The 19320-nt window shown below is 48.4% G+C and overlaps 1 protein-coding gene and 2 long non-coding RNA genes across 3 annotated transcripts; 1 reads left to right on the forward strand and 2 right to left on the reverse strand.

Moving 5' to 3' along the window:
- Window positions 1–1957: 1957 nt before the first annotated feature.
- Window positions 1958–17284, forward strand: IKZF4 (IKAROS family zinc finger 4). Its single transcript, XM_049625740.1, has 8 exons — window positions 1958–2412; window positions 4158–4251; window positions 6314–6418; window positions 7427–7687; window positions 8359–8526; window positions 11810–11959; window positions 12430–12561; window positions 13184–17284. Exons 1-8 carry the CDS (start codon window positions 2326–2328, stop codon window positions 13942–13944), a joined length of 1758 nt encoding a protein of 585 aa, XP_049481697.1. The 5' UTR covers window positions 1958–2325; the 3' UTR covers window positions 13945–17284.
- Window positions 8015–11053, reverse strand: LOC125919216 (uncharacterized). The gene is made up of 3 exons (XR_007456689.1): window positions 10500–11053; window positions 9751–9902; window positions 8015–8535 (listed from the first exon to the last, which is right to left on the reverse strand). It is a non-coding gene; the product is annotated as an uncharacterized LOC125919216 (long non-coding RNA).
- LOC125919217 (uncharacterized) lies at window positions 11953–19143 on the reverse strand. The gene is made up of 3 exons (XR_007456690.1): window positions 19043–19143; window positions 12447–12570; window positions 11953–12063 (listed from the first exon to the last, which is right to left on the reverse strand). It is a non-coding gene; the product is annotated as an uncharacterized LOC125919217 (long non-coding RNA).
- Between the last annotated feature and the right edge of the window lie 177 nt (window positions 19144–19320).

A 19320-nucleotide genomic window follows, 5' to 3' on the forward strand; every position in this document is an offset into this window, starting at 1 on the left:
CTGAAGTGGGACCAATGGAATTATGGGTACATTCAAAGATGATAGCTAGGTGGGTCAGACACACATATAAGAGTCATTGGCAGCACGTGGGTAACATAAGGTAAGACATTGACTCTGACCCCTTTCTTGTTTAAGGGGGAAGGAGTTGGAATGGATTAAGGCATTCGATACCTGCCACACGCTGGACACAGTGACAGGGATCAAGTGGACTGATTTAATTGAAAGAGATTTTGTTGGAACTAAAATCATGGCCCTTCTGAGGAACCACCCAGTCCTTCTATCTCCTGCTCAGTTAGGCCTACTCAGAAAACCACTGCTGAGCAACAACCACACTCAGGACGCTGTTTTATTGCTGGGGAACACTCAGATAAAAACCAGTCCCTGCCCTAATGTAGGTAAATGAGAAACTGAGAAAGTGGCTGGGGAAATATCCCATGGAGCTCTGTCTCTGGAGAATGCTGGATATTAGAGGAAAGCCCCTAGGGTGGTTGCTTCACTGTGCTATGAAACCAAATTTTCCCCGCTTTCAGCGGGTTGACATTTCCTAGACAAGAGAAGCCTCTGCACAGCATAGTTTTTGAATGGAAGTAGAGGCCAGAAACCCCTCATCTGTGTTTCGGGAATTCTAGGTGCCAGCAGCCACCTTAAAGAGAAGGAAAAGGGAAAGCCAAGGCTAACATTAGTTCTGAAAAGTAGCCCCCGCAGGAATGGGTATGTCTGAGACAGTCCATTTGAGGGGCATCTGAGAGTCTCTAAATGACCCATCTCTCCTGGGCCAATATGCAAGCAGTGGGAAAGGCTGCTGTGTAGACCCCTCCTAAAGCACACTTTGGCCCTTCAAGGTCATCACAGCTCTTCTGTCTTCATACCAGGTGGCCTTCCCTCACCTGGCCACTTGATGAAGGGAGTATCTCTCCTGTTCTTTAAAGAGATTTTCCCACCTCACAGATCCTGATTCAGAAAATCCAGCTTCTCTCCCTTTGTCTCTTTCTAAAGGTGCAAGTCAGTCCCTCCTGAGGGAGAGAGGGAAGAGAAGGGATCCACTAACTTACCACACAGATTTTCTCCCCACCTCCATTCCCTGTCTTTCAGGGGAAACTGAGTTGCTCAAACCCAGCTCATGCAATTAATTGACTGAGCAGTGCTTTTCACAAGTTTTCTGGGACTGTGAACTGTTTAAGGGAACCTTCGAAAGGGATCCAGGGGTAGGCAGCCCAAAGTTTCACAGCCCCTCCCACCCCCAAATTCTTGGAATCAGAAAATCTAGTCTCCAAAGTAGGTCAGCACGTCAGTGAGCAGCTCCTCTGGAAGGGAAGGGAGCAGAGGCCTTGTCTTGATAGAAGGCGGATTCATCCAGGGCTGTCGGCTGCCCAGGCCCCAGGGGCACAGGAGGGAGGGGAGTGGAGGTGGGGAGAAGATACCAGGATTTTGCCTGGGATCTGAAAAGCCTCAGGGCCACAGAGCAACACTAGCCTGAGACCAGACTGCTGGGCCTTCTCGCTGCTGGGAAGGAGGGGGCTGTCAGTCCCCAGATCTAAAGAGCAACCTCCCTCCTGGAGGAGGAGGGAAAAGAGGGAATCTGAGTGCCTGAGTTTAGTGGGGGAGGGGCTTTCTGACGATCTGAGAGCCTTGAAGCTGCCCCATGTCCTGGGCCCCATGACCTCTGGGGCCTTGGCTTCCCCAGCTGGCAGAGGATTGGGCCTTCCCTGGGGGCCCCCCTTTCTCCCTCCCACCCTGAGGGCCCATCCATCTCTCTCTCTCTCTCTCTCTTGCACACACTCTTGCCTCTCTCAGGCATTTGTTGTGCAGTTCTTCTTTGTCTGCTGGGCACGAGGGCAACGGCATCTGCCTCCCCCTCCCTGTGCACACCCCCCCACCCCCACCCCTTTACTGGCTTGGGAAAGGGATGCTGTAGCCTAGCATCCCCCCCACCAGACACACATATACATTCTCTCCAGCCCCCTCCCCAAGCACATCCAAGCGTGCTCTCGCTTGCTCTCTCTCTCCCTCTCTCCCTCTCTCCCTCTCTCCCTCTCTCCCTCTCTCTCCCTCTCTCTCCCTCTCCCTCTCTCCCTCTGCCTCTCTCTCTCTGCCTCTCTCTCTCTCTCTCTCTCTCTCTCTCTCACACACACACACACACACACACACACACACACTCACACACATACACCCTGGGCTGAGCTCTTCTTGTTGGCTGCAGCCGTGGGCCCCTGCTCACCGTGCCGCTGCCTGCGAAATGACGGCGGTTCCCCTCACTTCCAGGAATCCACGCTTCCTGGAAGGTGAGTGGCTGGGCTCACCCCTGCCTGCCACCGAGACGCAGACATGCACACACCACCCGCACTCCCTCGCCGTTTCCAAGGCGGCGGCCGCGTTCGCACCCCAGGGTCTCACCGGCAAGGGAAGGATAATGTAAGTTCAGGCAGAAGGTGGCTAGTGGAGGGGGAAGGGGGGTGCCGGGGCTAGGGAGCCAATTCAGTAACAACTCCCAAGCCTGAGGAGAGGGAAAGGATGGGGGCTGTGTGTGTGTGTGTGTGTGTGTGTGTGTGGCGGGGGAGGGGGCGTTCCTCCTTACACTTGCGGAGGATGGGAAGGGTGTTTGGTGTTGCTAAGCAAAGACTGCGACTTGGACAGTGGGAGATTGTGGTGACATCTTGATTAGGCCTTGGGGACAGATGTAGAGCTGCCCTGGGTGAAATGCCGAGACAGGCCTGGGTGGGAATGGGTAATAGAATCTAGGTAAAGAGGAGCCTTGGCAGCAGAAGCCTCAGCCTCGAACAGAGAGATCCGAGGGCCCTCAGCCTCTTCCCCACAATAGAGCTGGGGATGGGCGTCTTTCTTTGCTCCTGTACCCACTGTTCCCTGCTAGCAGGCTAGCAGGCTAGCATCCTGCCACCCTGGAGCCCATGGTCAAGACAGGGAAAGCAGTTAGGATAAGATTCCTTGCTGATAAGTGTGGAGGTTCTTAGACCTCATGGCTGTTCCCTAGAGGCAACCACTCTTTGAAGGGATCGAGGAAGGGCATCAGGAGTGGAGGGCTTGTCTCCTTCAGCATGTGAAACACATTTAGCTGGTGGGACCTTGCCCCATTTCCTCTCTCTCCCTCCTGTTTTTCTGCCCCATACCCGCCTCCTCGTTCCTCTGATGTCAACCTCATGATTTGGCTTTGCCCTCTGGGGGTTCAGCCAATCTATGATGACTTTGACCAAGAAAATTTATCTGAGACCTGAGAGTGGCCTTAATTCTTGGCTTTGACAGTCTGGGGTTTCTTGGGAGTCCCAGGCATTTGAAGTTCCCTCACTGGGGTTTCTGGGACTGACAGAGGAACTGCTGAACTTCCTAAATCTGACTCTAGTCCCCTTCACCCTCCGGCTAGAACTCAAAATCCCAGGGTCCCCATAAAGACTTTCTGACCCCTAAAACAGATTCATTTTTACGTATTAGTGCCACAAAAGTAGACTTGAACCTGTTTTCCCTCTTACCTTTATCCTAGGGAGGGCAATGGCATCTAAGACCCACTCAGACTAACGGTGTGACTGTGGAGGCACCTACTCTTCCTCCTGTTCCCAGGCCTTAATAAGGAAGGGACAAAGGATATTTTCCTCTTAATGTCCCTAAATATTCCTTTAAGCATATTTTCCCCATATGTCAAGCCCAGTAGGCTGGGACTAGAGATGGATTTCCAGCAAGTTCACTCATTGTTTTAGGGTCCAGGGCTCAGCACCAGGGCCCAGAGCTCAGTTCTTCCCCCATTACAAATATCAAGTGATTTAGGGCAAGTTAGCACTAATGTCTGAAAAGGAACAAGGAGACACTCCTTTTAGCCCTTTTAACCATAGTAAACCCTACACTCTGTTAAAGGACGTATTGTAAAACTGGGTCTGAGTCTACACGTCTCAACCCACAACTCCTGAGATGCTTACTTTGATGATATGCGTGTGGTTCTGACTTGGGCAACTTTTCTAGATAACCATGGTTCATCTAAAGACCCCCAGCTGGGAAAACTGAAAATGCCATAAGGCATTTTCTATAGATAGTGAACAAATTTTCCTCAGGCTTTGATGGGATAGAATGGGGGAAATGGGACTTTTAGAAGAGGATATGAATGGGAAATGGTCCCAAAGTCCTGAGTGGTTGTTTTCTTCCCACTGACCAAGCTGGAGAGGGATCCCTCAGGAGGGTGTGTTCCGGATTTCTTGCCTCAGGCCCAAGACTCCAACCATTTTATAATGGAATCTTTATTTTGTGAAAGTAAGTATGTACATAGCTGGGAAATTGGGTAAAGTACTAATAGGTGGACTTTAGGGATGAATTTTAGGGTTTGTCTCTCTCTCTCTCTCTCTCTCTCTCTTCCATATTTAGGCTTGTGTGTACGCATCCATGCATGTTCATGTTAGCAGATAATGTAGAAGGCTATGGGTGTGTTTACCCCCGTAGGTATGTTCTCTTTATGTGTATCCACATGTGTGATATATGTCTGTGTTTCTGTGTGTGTTTACCTACTTGTATGTTTTGTTTGTTTGTTTGTTTTTGTGGATTTTTTTACCTATAAATTTGTGCAAAAGATTGCGGGGAGGAGGGATTTTTTTTTTTTTAAAGACATGATTCATATCTTCAGATATGTTAACTAATTTTTAAAGACATAACCAAACTCTCAAAACTCATTTTTACAAAGCAATTTATCAACAAGTTAACAATGAATATATTGAGAATAAACTTATGTCACTGTCAAGGGAACATCAAGTAGTATTTAGGTATTTGGAATCATATCAGATTGGAGGCTTTCTAGAGTAGTCAAATTTTTACTGATTTCAGAAGAGAAGATCTAATGGGCCCAACTCTCCTCTGCTGAAACAATGACTCTCAACTGGCTGTGTAGAGGGTGGCTAAGGACATGAGTGCTTACTGTTTATGTTCCATCCGGGTTCCACCACTACCAGCTATGTCACCTTGGACAAGTAACACAGCCTCTTTTGTGCCTCAGTTTTCTCATCTGAAAAATTAAGACAATATTGGCACCTGCTTCAACAGGGTTGTTCACATAAAGTGCACAGAACAATACCTGGCACAAAATAAGCACTCAATAACACTCAATAAGTGTTAGCAGCTGTCATTATGATCACTTTTATTATCATTAGACTCAGGGACAATTCCAGCTGCCCTTCCTACAGATCCCGAACCTGGGTGCTGGGGGCTCCAGAGAGGAACAATAGGGAAGAGCATCTGTCCTGAACCACCTCCCTTTTGAGGCCCCCATTTTCCTCTCCACCCTGGCCCGCCCAGCCTCAGCCTTCCTTCCTGTAGATGTCAGGCAGTGATGCTCTTCCCCTCAGGCCTAGAAAAAGGTAGGGTGAACAAGATGCAGCCACTGAGCTTGCAGAAGTCAGCACTGGGCACCAGGCTGACAAGGGCACAAGGTGATGAGGGAGCATAAGTTAAGCTGAGGACAAAGTACAAGCTAGCCTCCTGGGCCACCCCCCCCCCCACCCCAGGTGGAATATATGTGCTATTCCTCAGACACTCCTGGCTACCCAAGAACAAAGGAAAGGGGCTTAAGTGCTTACCATGGTGATGTGGGAAACAAAGGCAAATGAAAAATTAAATTCCCTTACTGCCTACAGCCCATTGACAAGTCCTTGAAACAGGCAGAGTGACCTTCCTCTAGAGCTCAGCTGCCTCGATGATGACACTTTGCTATGGGCAAAAGAGAATCTTAGCTTAACATTATCCCAACCCCCAGGATCCTGTAAGTCTACTTTAACATATAAAAATTCCTTTGGAAACTTCCTTTATCTCAACTCCCCCAAGATATATGCTGGCAATCATACCCCAAGCTTATGGTCCTCTGATATACATCTGAAGGGTCTCATGATTGAGATTTTACTAAATGGTAATAAATGGCATTTTCCTAACAGTATCTGGCCCCTTGAAGTCCTGGAAAGCTTGCTTCCAAAATTCCTTGGAGACTTACTCTGTCCCTAACCCCCTCCCAATCTGAGGGTATATAATCAGTTACCCGTAGCAACCCCAGTGCAGCTCTTCCTGCCCACGGGTCCTGTCCCCATGCTTTCATAAAATCACCTTTTTGCACCAAAGATGTCTTCAAGAATTCTTTCTTGGCCATCAGCTCTGGACCACCCCACCATCACCCCAAAACTTCATCACAAGGTATGGTGCTGAACGTATAACACTGCCTTGTACATGGCTACAAGATGAGTGTTTGCAAAGCATAACAGAATTTTGAAAAGGTGAGGCAATGGACAGTAAAAGTCCCGGCTGCAGCTTCACCTGTCCTCTTATTCTCTCCTCCAAGGTAGCGGGGACTCATCTCTGGAGAAGGAGTTCCTTGGGGCCCCGGTGGGGCCCTCGGTGAGCACCCCCAACAGCCAGCACTCTTCTCCCAGCCGCTCCCTCAGTGGTAAGTGCAATCTCCTGCCCTGCCCTGGCACTAGGCACCCTGTTTGTGTTTGGCCCTCAGTTCACCCTCCACTGGCAGCCATTTCCCCATTGCTGCCTCCCTCTGGTTTCCTGCATACAGCCTCTAAAACACTAAGGAGTTCAGCATCTAGGGCCCTTCTGACTTCTGGAAGGAGAGTGGTCTCTGCCAGATAAGGGTAGAATTAAAAGAAGCACGGGTGGGATTAAGCTAAAGTCTCCAAAGAGAAACCCTGGAGTTGGACAAGCAAGGACATAGGAATGGTCACAAGCTAGAGTCAGACAGGAAACAGAGATGAGAGGGATCTCCTCATCACCACCAACCCAGCCCCACCCCCATTCTCCTGCCCGGACAGGGTCCCCATTACTGCCTCTTCTAGCTGGCCCTAGATCTGTGACATTCTCTAAATGGTTGGAATAGCCAGGAATGTAGGTCAGAGCTAGAGCCAAAGCTTACTCCTCAGTGGCTCCTCCCTCCTTCATCCCCCTCTCCAGATTTTAATGGAGGGGAGTAGAGGGGGTTCACTCTTATGGGGAGGGAGGATAATGTGAGCCATGTCTGTCTTCCAGTTTTGCTCTCTCTTTAGCCTGCCGTCTCTTTGGTCTTCCTAGGACCATTTTCCCGCCACTGTTACTTGCTGGCTTCCTGCCCAGGGCCAAGCCAGACGTCTTTCTTTATGACAAGAGAGTGGAGAAAAAGGCTCTCCTTAGCCTCCTCCTCTCCCCAGTGGGACAGAAGACATCCAATGTACCCCAACTTCTTTCTCTTGAAGCCTATTTGCCTGGGTGGTGAGATAGAAGGAAAAGGTTGTTTCAGGTCCCAGCAGGAGTGCCATATCACCACCAAGGATACCGAGGGTATTGGCCACTTTTAAAGCCCACGTGTCTCAGGGCCGGGAGAAAGCCTTCTGGACATTGGGAGTGACATTCTGGTCTGCGGGCAGGTTCCCCCTTTGCCTGTCTCTGTCCTAAACACCATCCCACCCTTCAGCCAACTCCATCAAGGTGGAGATGTACAGCGATGAGGAGTCGAGCAGACTGCTGGGGCCAGATGAGCGGCTCCTAGAAAAGGACGACAGTGTGATCGTGGAAGACTCGTTGTCAGAGCCCCTGGGCTACTGTGATGGAAGTGGGCCAGAGCCTCACTCCCCCGGGGGCATCCGGCTGCCCAATGGCAAGCTCAAATGTGATGTCTGCGGGATGGTCTGTATCGGACCCAATGTGCTCATGGTGCATAAGCGCAGCCACACGGGTGAGTAAGCCAGGGGGTTGAGGAGGAGCTCCCAGGGTAGGCTGGAAAGGCAGAGGCCCACAATGCAGTGGGACAGCCTCAGAAAGGGAAGAGTCTCTCCCAGCACATTTTCTAGCCAGTGAAAGAAAGGGGGGATGGCGTTTGGATTCCCTCCACACTGTACTTCTTTGGCACTCTCATCAGCTGTTGTTATAAAGAAAAGCTGGTATTTTTCTCAGGAGGTGAGGGAGAGGTAGATGTAGCCTCAGGATGAATCCTACAGCCCAACAAGGGTAGGACCCTGTTTGGGCCCTGTTGATTTAGACAAACAAACATACACAAACAAAGAAAAGGAAAACAAAAGCCTCTTCTCAGCTTTCTCAGCCTTTGGGCTCCAGGGGCAGAGTGGGTCTTATAAGGCTCAGTTTTGGGTTAATGATCTTTTGGCCCAGAGTTCCAGGCCTGGTGCCCTTTGCCCTGCCATTCATCCTGATCCACACCTTCCCAGGGTAAGGCTCTTCCCAAGAGAATCTTTAGAAAGCAGGAATTTCCTGTGCGTGCCACAGCTCTGCCTCTCAGTAATTGTTCTGAGCACCGTCCCTTAGGCAGGGTGGGGCAGAGGGTGACAGAAGAGGTTCAGCCTTCAAAATTCCTCACATGCAGTCCTCAGAGATCTGTTCTTTCTCTTGCAGGTGAAAGGCCCTTCCACTGCAACCAGTGTGGCGCCTCCTTCACCCAGAAGGGGAACCTGCTGCGCCACATCAAACTTCACTCTGGGGAGAAGCCTTTCAAATGTCCCTTCTGTAACTACGCCTGCCGCCGGCGCGATGCTCTCACTGGCCACCTCCGGACACACTCGGGTCAGTTACCTATTTAGGGGGAAGGAAGAGTGGGACCTCAGTACACCCAGAAAATAGAGCTCAGTGACCTCTCTGACATTTGGGGAGTTACAGTGTCTGTCACTGAGGAGGGCAGAGCACTCACAGAGCAGATAGGGCCCTGCCTCTCTCACCCCTCGTCTGGGCAGCAGGGCCCCATGGGGAATTTGGGGGACTCTTTGGTGAGGTATTTTACATCTGCCACACTGTGACTTGGAGCAAAAGGAGCAGGGGTGATTTTCTTGGCTCTTAACAGTCACTCGCCCTTTGTTTTTTAAAGTTTCGTGCTAATGCCAGAACCATCTGTGCCTTGTCACCCCCCACACACACACATACTTCTAAGCATCAGGAAAACCCTTCCTCATACTCCCCTGTGCTCGAGGCCCCACACTCATCACCATCATCACCTCCCTCCAGAATACCAGATGTCTCGGACAACCACTGTCTGTCCTCTCCTTTACTTCCTACTGGTTCCTGAAAATAGCCGTGGTCCTCTAAACTGGGAGAAAGGTAGCCTAGGAAAAACCTCTGTTCCCCATCCCAAGAGGTTGTCACCTTCCCAGAGGCAAGAACAAGTCATGAGGGTGTCTAGAGGGTAGTGTTTGGATCAGTGCCAGTGAACCAGACTACCCGGGTTTCCTACCCCAGCCAAGACTGTTTGAGTCAACATCTGTCTGAATCAGCTGGACAGATAGCACTTTTGAAGCATCTTACTAAATTTTAAGTTTTTTTTTTTTTTTAATTTTTTTTTTTTTCAACGTTTTTTATTTATTTTTGGCACAGAGAGAGACAGAGCATGAACGGGGGAGGGGCAGAGAGAGAGGGAGACACAGAATCGGAAACAGGCTCCAGGCTCTGAGCCATCAGCCCAGAGCCTGACGCGGGGCTCGAACTCACGGACCGCGAGATCGTGACCTGGCTGAAGTCGGACGCTTAGCCGACTGCGCCACCCAGGCGCCCCAAATTTTAAGTTTTTGACTTGGCCTTGTGAAGAGGCCAGGAGTCACGCTGGCAGGAAGGAGGAGCTCAAGAGTGGGGAAAGGCTGGAAGAAGGGCAGAGGGAAAAAATTAGTAGGATTTGTCCTTGGAAATGTTCCTTGCTATTTTTCTCTTTTCCTAAACTCTCTCAGGCCAGGATGTAAGGGGACAGAGCAATCACCTCATCACCCTTTTCCCAGCCACCTACCGTGTTCTAGGTTCTCTCACCTTGGAGGTGAGTAGAGAAACAGGGAGAAAGGTCATCGTTGATTCAGGCTTTATAATCCACAAAGCATTTTGCTTGTCTTTTCATGTGATCCTCATAACGACTCTAAGGTAGATGGCATTATCCTTGTTTTGCTGACAAGGATACTGAAACTCTGGGGGAGAAAGAAAGGAAGAAAAAAAAAGATTTGCTGGTCACAGAGCTATCCTGCAGCCTTCCTGGACCCCTATAAATGTTCTGTGTCAAAGAATCCTACTCCTTTTCCTCAGAAAAGGGGCGGCTCCCCCTGCTGGTTTGGAACAAGGATGGCTTCTCCCTAGAATTCTTGAACCAATAGCAATGAGGCCAGCTGGGTAAATTTTGGATGTTGTTCTGTAGGAGACTTACTAGGGACAGAATTAGACACAGGTATACCACTGGGTCCCATCTCTGTGATATGCTTTCTGTTATAACCCACACTATAATGAAAAAAGGGGCTCCTCTCCCAGATGTTAAACCATTTCCCCCAAAGTCTTGAGTGGACAGGGACCATGGCATTCACCTCATCTCCCAAATACTAGGATTTACAGAGCAAGGTCAAAATGGCATTAGACTGATTGAATCAAGGCCCAGTTTATGGGTGTGTGTGTGTGTGTGTGTGTGTGTGTGTGTGTGTGTAAGGGCCTCGCGGCTAGTATTACCAGCCTCCTGGAGACACCTCCTATCTTCCTGCTCAATAGTAGCAAGATACATAAAATAAAATATACAGTACCTTGTTTCTCTCACTTTCCTTCTCCTGTCACAAATATCATCTCTCAAAAGTTGTCTTTAAATGAAGTGTCCATCTTAGTTTTCCTGACTTCTTCAGTAGAAACAAAATCTTCTTTTTTTTCTTTAAGTAATCTGTACAGTCACCATGAGGCTTGAACTCACAACACTGAGATGAAGGGTCGCATGCTCTCCCAACTAAGCCAGCCAGACACCCCAGAAAAAATCTTTATAACTTGTTCTTTATTTAAAAAAATTTTTTAAAGGCCCTCAAAGTTGTTGTTTCTCTTCCTTTTACTCATCTCCTTTATTCTCCTCTCTGTCCTTTTATTCTTTTTCTCTTCTCGGAATTTCTCTATCAGTGATAGTTGTTCTGGGGCTCTCTTGGTATCTCAGTGTAGAGAGACAGAAAAATAAGCAGTAGAGGTGCCTGACTGGCTCAGCTGGTGAAGCATGTGACTCTTGATCTTGGGGCTGTAAGTTCTAGCCCCAGATTACTTAAAAATAAAATATGAAAGAAAGGAAGAAAGAAAGAGAGGGAGAGGGAGAGAGGAAGGGAGGGAGGGAGGAAGGAAGAAAGAAAGAGAGGGGGAAAGGGAGGGCGGGGGGGCGGAGGGAGGAAGGGAGGAAGAAAGAGAGGGGGAAAGGGAGGGAGGGAGGGAGGAAGGAAGGAAGGAAGAAAGAAAAAGAAAGAAAGAAAGAAAGAAAGAAAGAAAGAGGAAGAAAAGCAGTAAAACTAGGCTAAGGATGGAGGTAAAAGTATAAGTAAAGGTCAGTGAGAACTGTCCCTCCCCCCATTGACAGATCTAAGGGCTCTCATTTCTGTTACCCCAGGTCACCAATTTCCCTCAAACCGAAGCAGATAACTCATAAGCAAAAAATCCCCTTGTCTGATAAACAGCACTTACACCCGCTTGCCACATGGAAAGGTTAAACCACAGTCTGGGCCCCAGAATCTGAGACCCTGGGGTGGGGCCGGCCAGCCTGCCTGCCAGGGACGATCCCCTACAAAGTCCCTGGGTCCTCCCTTCCGTTTTTAGCAGCAGTTTGGCCATCGTGAGGCCCACCAGCAGTCCAAAGCTATATGACCTGGCTCGCCTCTGTCCTCCCATAGCTGCGCACTGGCCCTCTTCTCCACAGTTTGGTTATCTGTCCATGCTTGCAGCTGGAGTCAGGGAAGGAAAGACAAGCCGAACTCACCTGAGCGACATCCCTTCCTCCTCCAGCCCATGAGCCTTTGCTCCTGGATGGTTTTGTAGAGCCAGGGTACAGGGAGAAGTAACTCATGCCATCCGTCTCCTGTCTCCTCCACAGTCTCCTCTCCCACGGTGGGCAAGCCCTACAAGTGTAACTACTGTGGCCGGAGCTACAAACAGCAGAGTACCCTGGAGGAGCACAAAGAGCGGTGCCACAACTACCTACAGAGTCTCAGCACTGAAGCCCAAGCTCTGGCTGGCCAAGCAGGTAGGGCTGTAGGCAGGCCTGTGGGGGAGTTGAGGGCTGGGTCAGAGGGAGTGCAGGACCAGGATGATTCTAGCATCTACCCCCTCTTCACAAAGGGATGCGATCTGTGGAAAAAGGACAGTTACCTCAGTAAATCTGCCAAGCCCTCCAGTCGGTGCAAAGCCCTGTGGTAGGTGCTGCAGGGAGATCCAGGGGTCAGAGAGGATTTGATCTATGTCCTCAGTGTAATGGGAGAGAGAAAACACAAGGAAGTATAAAATCAAGCGTCACATGTACATAATTGTCCTTAAGTTACTTGAAATGTTGCTAGGATGAGCTCTGGATGGGCGGGGAGTGAGCAGAACCTAGTTTTCCAGGTATCGGGTATGACCTTCCTTGGCTACCGACCTGCTGATTTTCTCCAGGCAAAGGCTGCTGGGCTAATGCTACCCCCATTCAGCTATTACTTGTCTCCACCTCCTTTCCCCCAGGTGATGAGATACGTGACCTGGAGATGGTGCCAGACTCCATGTTGCACTCATCCTCTGAGCGGCCAACCTTCATTGATCGGCTGGCCAACAGCCTCACCAAACGCAAGCGTTCCACCCCCCAGAAGTTCGTAGGTAAGAATCCTGTTGGAGAGAAGACATCAGCTTTAAGCCACAGCTCATCTAAATCTGAGCTCTGGTAGCCATTTGACCAGCTAGGTCTGGAGATTTGATTTGGAAAAGTGGTCTGGTAGTCTCTGGTGCTCAGAAAACATCCCCAGAGAACAGGAGGGGAGTGAAGAGGGAGAAGGTACCTCAGGAGGGTGGAGAGGGGTCAGTGTTGAGGGGTCTCGTGGTAGTTGTAAGAGGAAGGGGTCAGGGAGCTCAGGTTCTTCCAGGTTTTGAGAATAGCAAGGACTTCAGCCTGTGGGAACTGAGAGAATGACTCTTAGTGTCAGAGGGAGGAGGTGTGAGTGTGGGGTCCACCCATCTGGCCTTGATGGCCTTGTTCACTCTCTAGCTTTATAAAGAGTAATGAAGGAAGTTTTAAAGATCAGTGGGCTGGGACTGAGTCCTTCCCTAAGATTATAGCCTGGAGTTGGGGAGTGGCCCCAAAGAGGACCTGACCTTGAGGGAAGTAAATGAGGGGTGGTAAATAATATTACAGCCATCCCCATGGTAAGAAAACAAAGAAGTAATCCTGGAGGAGCTTGGGAATTCTCCAAACCCAGCTCTGCTGAGGTCCTCTTCTCCACAGGTGAAAAGCAGATGCGTTTCAGCCTCTCAGACATCCCCTATGATGTGAACTCGGGTGGCTATGAGAAGGATGTGGAGTTGGTAGCACATCATGGCCTGGAGCCTGGCTTTGGAGGTTCTCTGGCCTTTGTGGGGGCAGAGCATCTGCGTCCCCTCCGCCTTCCACCTACCAATTGCATCTCAGAACTCACACCCGTCATCAGTTCTGTCTACACCCAGATGCAGCCCCTCCCCGGCCGACTGGAGCTTCCAGGGTCCCGAGAAGCAGGTGAGGGACCCGAGGACCTGGCCGATGGAGGTCCCCTCCTCTACCGGGCCCGAGGCCCCCTGACCGACCCTGGGGCATCCCCCAGCAATGGCTGCCAGGACTCCACAGATACAGAGAGCAACCACGAAGATCGGGTTGGGGGGGTGGTATCCCTCCCTCAGGGTCCCCCACCCCAGCCACCTCCCACCATTGTGGTGGGCCGGCCCAGTCCTGCCTACGCCAAAGAGGACCCCAAGCCGCAGGAGGGGTTACTACGGGGCACCCCAGGCCCCTCCAAGGAAGTGCTCCGGGTGGTGGGCGAGAGTGGTGAGCCCGTGAAAGCCTTCAAGTGTGAGCACTGCCGAATCCTTTTTCTGGACCATGTCATGTTCACCATCCACATGGGCTGCCATGGCTTCAGAGACCCTTTCGAGTGTAACATCTGTGGTTACCACAGCCAGGACCGGTACGAATTCTCTTCTCACATTGTCCGGGGGGAGCACAAGGTGGGCTAGCCACCTGCTGCCCTCCCCTCAGTCCACCACTCCACTGCCCTGCCTACACGAGTCTAGCTCTGTCCCCACTACATCCCAAGGAGTTTTGCTCGGTAGCCCCCACCACTGGCTACCTGACTTCATACTTGACCCTGACCCCTCTTCACCTATTCTCCTCTACCCTGACTGATTTAAGCATTGTGATGAAACAGGCTTTTTTGCTTACATTTCTCCTTTTCCTCTTCTCCTCTCATCCCAGCATATTCAGAGTTATTTATTAATACAATTTGTGGATGTTTCTTTTGCTTTTTTTCTCTTAAATTGTATCAGTCGCTTGCCACTCCCCCCACCCTCCTGCCCACAGTCCCTTGCCACTTTAGACCTCATTTTTTTTTTCTTTGATCCAGCTTTCTCTAACAGCCCTAGGGGTAGGAAGCTCCTCTTAGTCCTAAGAGTTCTGAGCTTCTTGTGTTAAGTCCTCACCTTTTGCTTTATCTGATTCTTCAGTTTTGATGCTGATAGCTCCCTCTGGCCCTCCGTTTGCTCTGTGGCATTATATCTCCTCTCTGGGACCCTCCAACCTGGTACTCCATACCTCTTGTGCCCTCTCACTTTAGGCAGCTTGCACTATGCTTGAAAAAATGAAGCTTTCCTCATTTGGAAGTAGGAGGGGCTGAAGAAATTCTCCCCAGGCACTGTGGGACTGAGGGTCCTCTTGATGTTCCCCTAGTAACGTGAGTTCCCCAAAGCCCACATTCGGGAATCTCCCTCTGGGATGTGATCTATCTCTTCTCTCCTCAAACAACCCCCAACACAGCTACTCTCTTCAACCTCCTCGTCTACTCAGTGGTGGTTTTTCTCTCCTTGGAGTGCCCCAATTTTATATTCTCAGGGGCCAAGGCTAGGTCTGCAATCCTGTCTCTGACACGTTGGGAGCCACAGGTGCCTAATTGGGAACCAGGGCATGGGAAGGGGGTGGTTTAAAATTCTTCTCTTTCTCTTCCACCTCTAAACTTCTTCACTCTAGTGACCTTCCTAGGCTCTCAGGGGCTCCTACAGTCCTTGTCCTATGAGAAACTAGTGGGTTGCTGCCTGATGACAAGGGGCATCTCAACCCCTCAGTCATGCTGCCTTCTTCTTCTCCCCGCAACCCCCTGCAAGATTCACCCTCATTCCCAGGCTTCTGGGCCCTGTTCTTAAGATCAGTGGCAGGGAGAAAAGGGTGTCTCTTTTCTCTCTTCTAATTTTCAGTATAACCAAAAAATTATCCCAGGATGAGGAAGGGCATTTGCCCCTCACCTTATTCCATTCTTGTCCCGGCAAGAATGGGATGGGCACAACTGAACTGGGGGTCATCCTTTACTGCCCCCTTCTATACTCAGTTCCCAGATGTAGGGCAGGAGGGGGCACTCTCCTCCTGGCTACAGCAGAGACCCCCTGGCTTTTTGGGTAACCTAGTTAGTGAGAAGGGGGCAGGAGGAGATAGCTCTACTGCAAGTGGAGGTCTCTTTCTACAAGCGTTTTCTGCCCCCAGGCCACAGCTATCCCATTCTCTGCTTCCTTGAGATTCAAACCAAAGGCTGTTTTTCTATATTTAAAGAAAAAAAGAAAAAAAAGAAAGTAAAAACCAAACACAACACCTCACAAGTTGTAACGCTTGGTCCTCTCTCTCTCTCCTTTTCTCTTCCCTTCCATCTTTCTTTCCATATGTCCTTTCCTTATTGGCTCTTTTGCCTCCTACTTTTCTCACTCCCTATCAGGGATAATTTAGGGGGATGGTGAAGGGTTGGCTAAGGAACAGACCCTGGGATTGGGGCTCCAAAGGGCTCTAAGAAGAGTCTACCTTACCCTCTTATGGGAAGGGAGACCCTAGAAAAACTTCTCCTCTTTTTCCTCCTTTTTCTCCCCCATTATGTAGTCTCTCTGAGAGAACCAGATTGTCAGGAAGGGGCATTGTGGGTTGATTGTTCCTCCCAATGTAGCAATAAACAGATGCTGCCAAGGGCAGAGGATGGGGGAGTTAACTGGAAGGAGAGTGGTCTCTAGATAAGGGGAGAGTCTTCTCAACAGCACCCTAGGGAACTGGCTCCTTGTTTCAGGATGGCAGCAGAGCTGAGATTAATATCTAGGGTTCTCCTCAACTGTTCTGGTTATTGAGCCCCTTCCTGTTAAACTTACCCCTCACCACCTCTTCTGCGTCTGCTGTGTATTTGGTGACACCTCATAAGGACTAGTCCCTTCTGAGGTATCAGAGCCTTAGGGTGCCCCCATCCCCTCCCCCAGTCAGCTCTGGCACCTGTAACCTCCTGGAACATGAAGGACTATGCTCTGAGGCTATACTCTGAGCCCATGAGAGCAGAGACTGGAAGGGCAAGACCAGGTGCTAAGGAGGGGAGAGAAGGGCACTCTGTCTCTCTCCAGACCATCACTGCACTTTAACCAGGGTCTTAGGTACAAAATCCTACTTTCCAGAGCCTTCCAACTCTGGAACCTCAAACATCCTCATGCTCTCTCCCAGCTCCTTTTGCATAAAAAAAAAAAAAAAAAAAAAAAGTAAAGAAAAAGAAAAAAAAACCCACATTGAAACCCACATGGAGAAAAGAGGTGTTTTCCTTTTATACTGATATTCAAAACCAACACCACACACAAAAAATTTCTAAATAGACACTTTTCCAGACCTTTGTTTTTTTTGTGTCAGTGTCCAAGCTGTGGATGGGATTTTGTAATACTTCCAGCAGCTTCTTTCTTTGTGTACATAATATATATATATTATATATATTTTTAATCAGAAGTTATGAAGAACAAAAAGAAAAAAAAATAAAACACAGAAGCAAGTGCAATACCACCTCTCTTCTCTTTCTCTCCCAGGGTTTCATTTGTAGCCTATGCTTGGTGTCTCCTTGGACCGTACCCTTTCACCTCCTCCTCTTCCTTTGGTTTCCTCCAACCCCCTTTTTTAAAGAGTTTTTCTCCTTTCTCAAGGGGAGTTAAACTAGCTTTTGAGACTTATTGCAAAGCATTTTGTATATGTAATATATTGTAAGTAAATATTTGTGTAACGGAGATATACTACTGTAAGTTTTGTACTGTACTGGCTGAAGGTCTGTTATAAATAAACATGAGTAATTTAACACCCTTGGTTGTTTTTGTAGACTTCCTTTGCTGTAACTTTCTGCTGGGAGGAAGGGGGGCCTCCTTGCTGTATATTGTACTAACTACTAAACGTTTTGAAGGTGAACAAGTCTAAGACTAAGAGGAAGCCAAATAAGAATGCTCAAGTTGTTCCCACAGAAGAACAGATTTTTCGACCTACAGTGGGAAGTGGAGATTTTCCTACCAGGAGTGCCTTCAGGATAGAGAAAGCCCAGCTTGCCTATCCGTCCAAAGTAGAGATTCATCAAACATTTGTAGAGTACCTACTATATGCAAAACACATTACATGCCTAGGGAGATACAAGTTACAATAATATGAGAGATTAAAACAATAGGATCTACCACTTCCTGAGCATCTCATAAATGCCAAGCGCTGTGCCAAGTATTCATTTAATAGTAGAAACCACCTACAAATAAATGATCCATCATTACTAGTGAAGAAATAAAAACCCAGAAGAGAATAAATAACTTGTCCGAGACTCATCAGCCAATAAATGTCAAAACCCAGATTTGAACCCAGGAGTGTGTAACTCCAAAGTCTGTGTCCATACCTTTATGCCAGGGAATGCAGCCACTGAAACTCCTAGGTTATAAAAATCCAAAGAAAAGCCAAGATAGGAACATTAACTTGATTCTTAAATCTTAATTATTTTCTGTCCCCTTCACGCTGCACTTTTTTCTGTTTTATCTCACTGCCAATCCATACACTAACGTCTGCCTTCTGTTTTCCATGAGACTATATTGAAGTGAAAATTGAAGACACTTCCATCTAAAGTCTATCATTTTCTGTGCCTCATTAAAACTAACAAATTCAAAATTGGGAGAGACCATGAATATAGTTGTTCTGAATCCAAAACAAAGTTAGAAAATAAATTTTAACCCCAATAAATTGGATTAGAGATTAAAAGAAACTGAAAGAAAAGAAAAAACAAAATAAAACAGATGGGTTTCTTTTGAGAGAAAGTAACTGGTGTTCAGACTCCAGAATGAGTCATGAATGAATTGTGGATCTCCATCTGTACCATCTTGGGTCTGAATTCTGGGAGGTCCACTTGACACTCTAATTTTTTCATATTTGGAGACAACTGGGTGGTTGGCCGCCCATGGATAGCATTCCGGCTCAAAGCTGAAGACTTTCTGAAGACTCTTCAGAGGTAATTGGAACTTACATGAATGAAAGTATGTTTCAACCATAGGCCAAACTCATCACTGAGTGATGAAATCACTTCAGTGGGGCTTGGTCAACATTTATTAAAGCAAAGTATAAAATAGAACATATCATTGCACCTTACGTCCTAAGGCAAGTACTGTTTCATGAAGTCTGTGTTTGCGTTTTGTAGGTTTGTGTATTTGTGTTTGTGTTTGTATTAAGTACCAACGTAAAATATATTTCTACTATGGGTGGAATCAAAATTGTTGAAGTTACTGTTCCAGACTATATACCAGCATCCATTTTTTGTTGTTGTTAGGTGGGAGGCAGCATAGTGGAATGGAGCCAGGACACCACCTACTAACTCTGTGACTTTTCGGCAACCTCAGTTTTAACGGCTCTACACCTCAGTTTTTCAATCTGCAAAGTGAGGATAATAATAGTACCTCCCTTACAGGTTTGTTGAAGGTAAAGTGAGTTAATATTTATAAAGCGCTTACTACAGCGCTTGACACTATGCTAACAGGATCCAGGGATTTTTTTTTAAGTGAATAAAAAACAGCCCTAACACCCACGTACTTCCCAACGGCCCTTCAAAGGGTTTTGTCCGTATTGGAAGGAAGAATTAACAAAATGTTTTGTTCCCCAACCCACTCCCGTCCTCCGTTTCTCAATCCCACACCAAGTAATATGACTGTCAGAGAAATAAGCCGAGAGCGTCCCCAGGTGGCGTAGCTCCGCTTTCGTTCTAAGTGGTCGCAGCCAAGGGCCTGCCACCTTCGCACTACAACTCCCATGCATCCCGCCAACTCTGACCTTTAATAGTACGGATTGTGGTCTAGCCCCGGGCAATATCTGCGTATAGCGTCGCAAAAACCGGATAATTACAACGCCCAGAATTACTTCCGGGGTAGGGTGCCGTGGTGCTTGGTGGAAACGTATAACCTTAATTTTCTTCCGCCAGCTGGTTAAATAGTCCCATGGTCACTGTCTGCCACGGATAACTAAGCTCGAGAAACGCCTTTCTACCCTAGATTACAGCGTAAACGCGGGATAATAAAGAAAATTTGAGTAACGTGGGTGGCCGTTCTTGG

The sequence above is a fragment of the Panthera uncia genome, chromosome B4, assembly GCF_023721935.1.
Source record: "Panthera uncia isolate 11264 chromosome B4, Puncia_PCG_1.0, whole genome shotgun sequence".
NCBI lineage: Eukaryota > Metazoa > Chordata > Mammalia > Carnivora > Felidae > Panthera > Panthera uncia.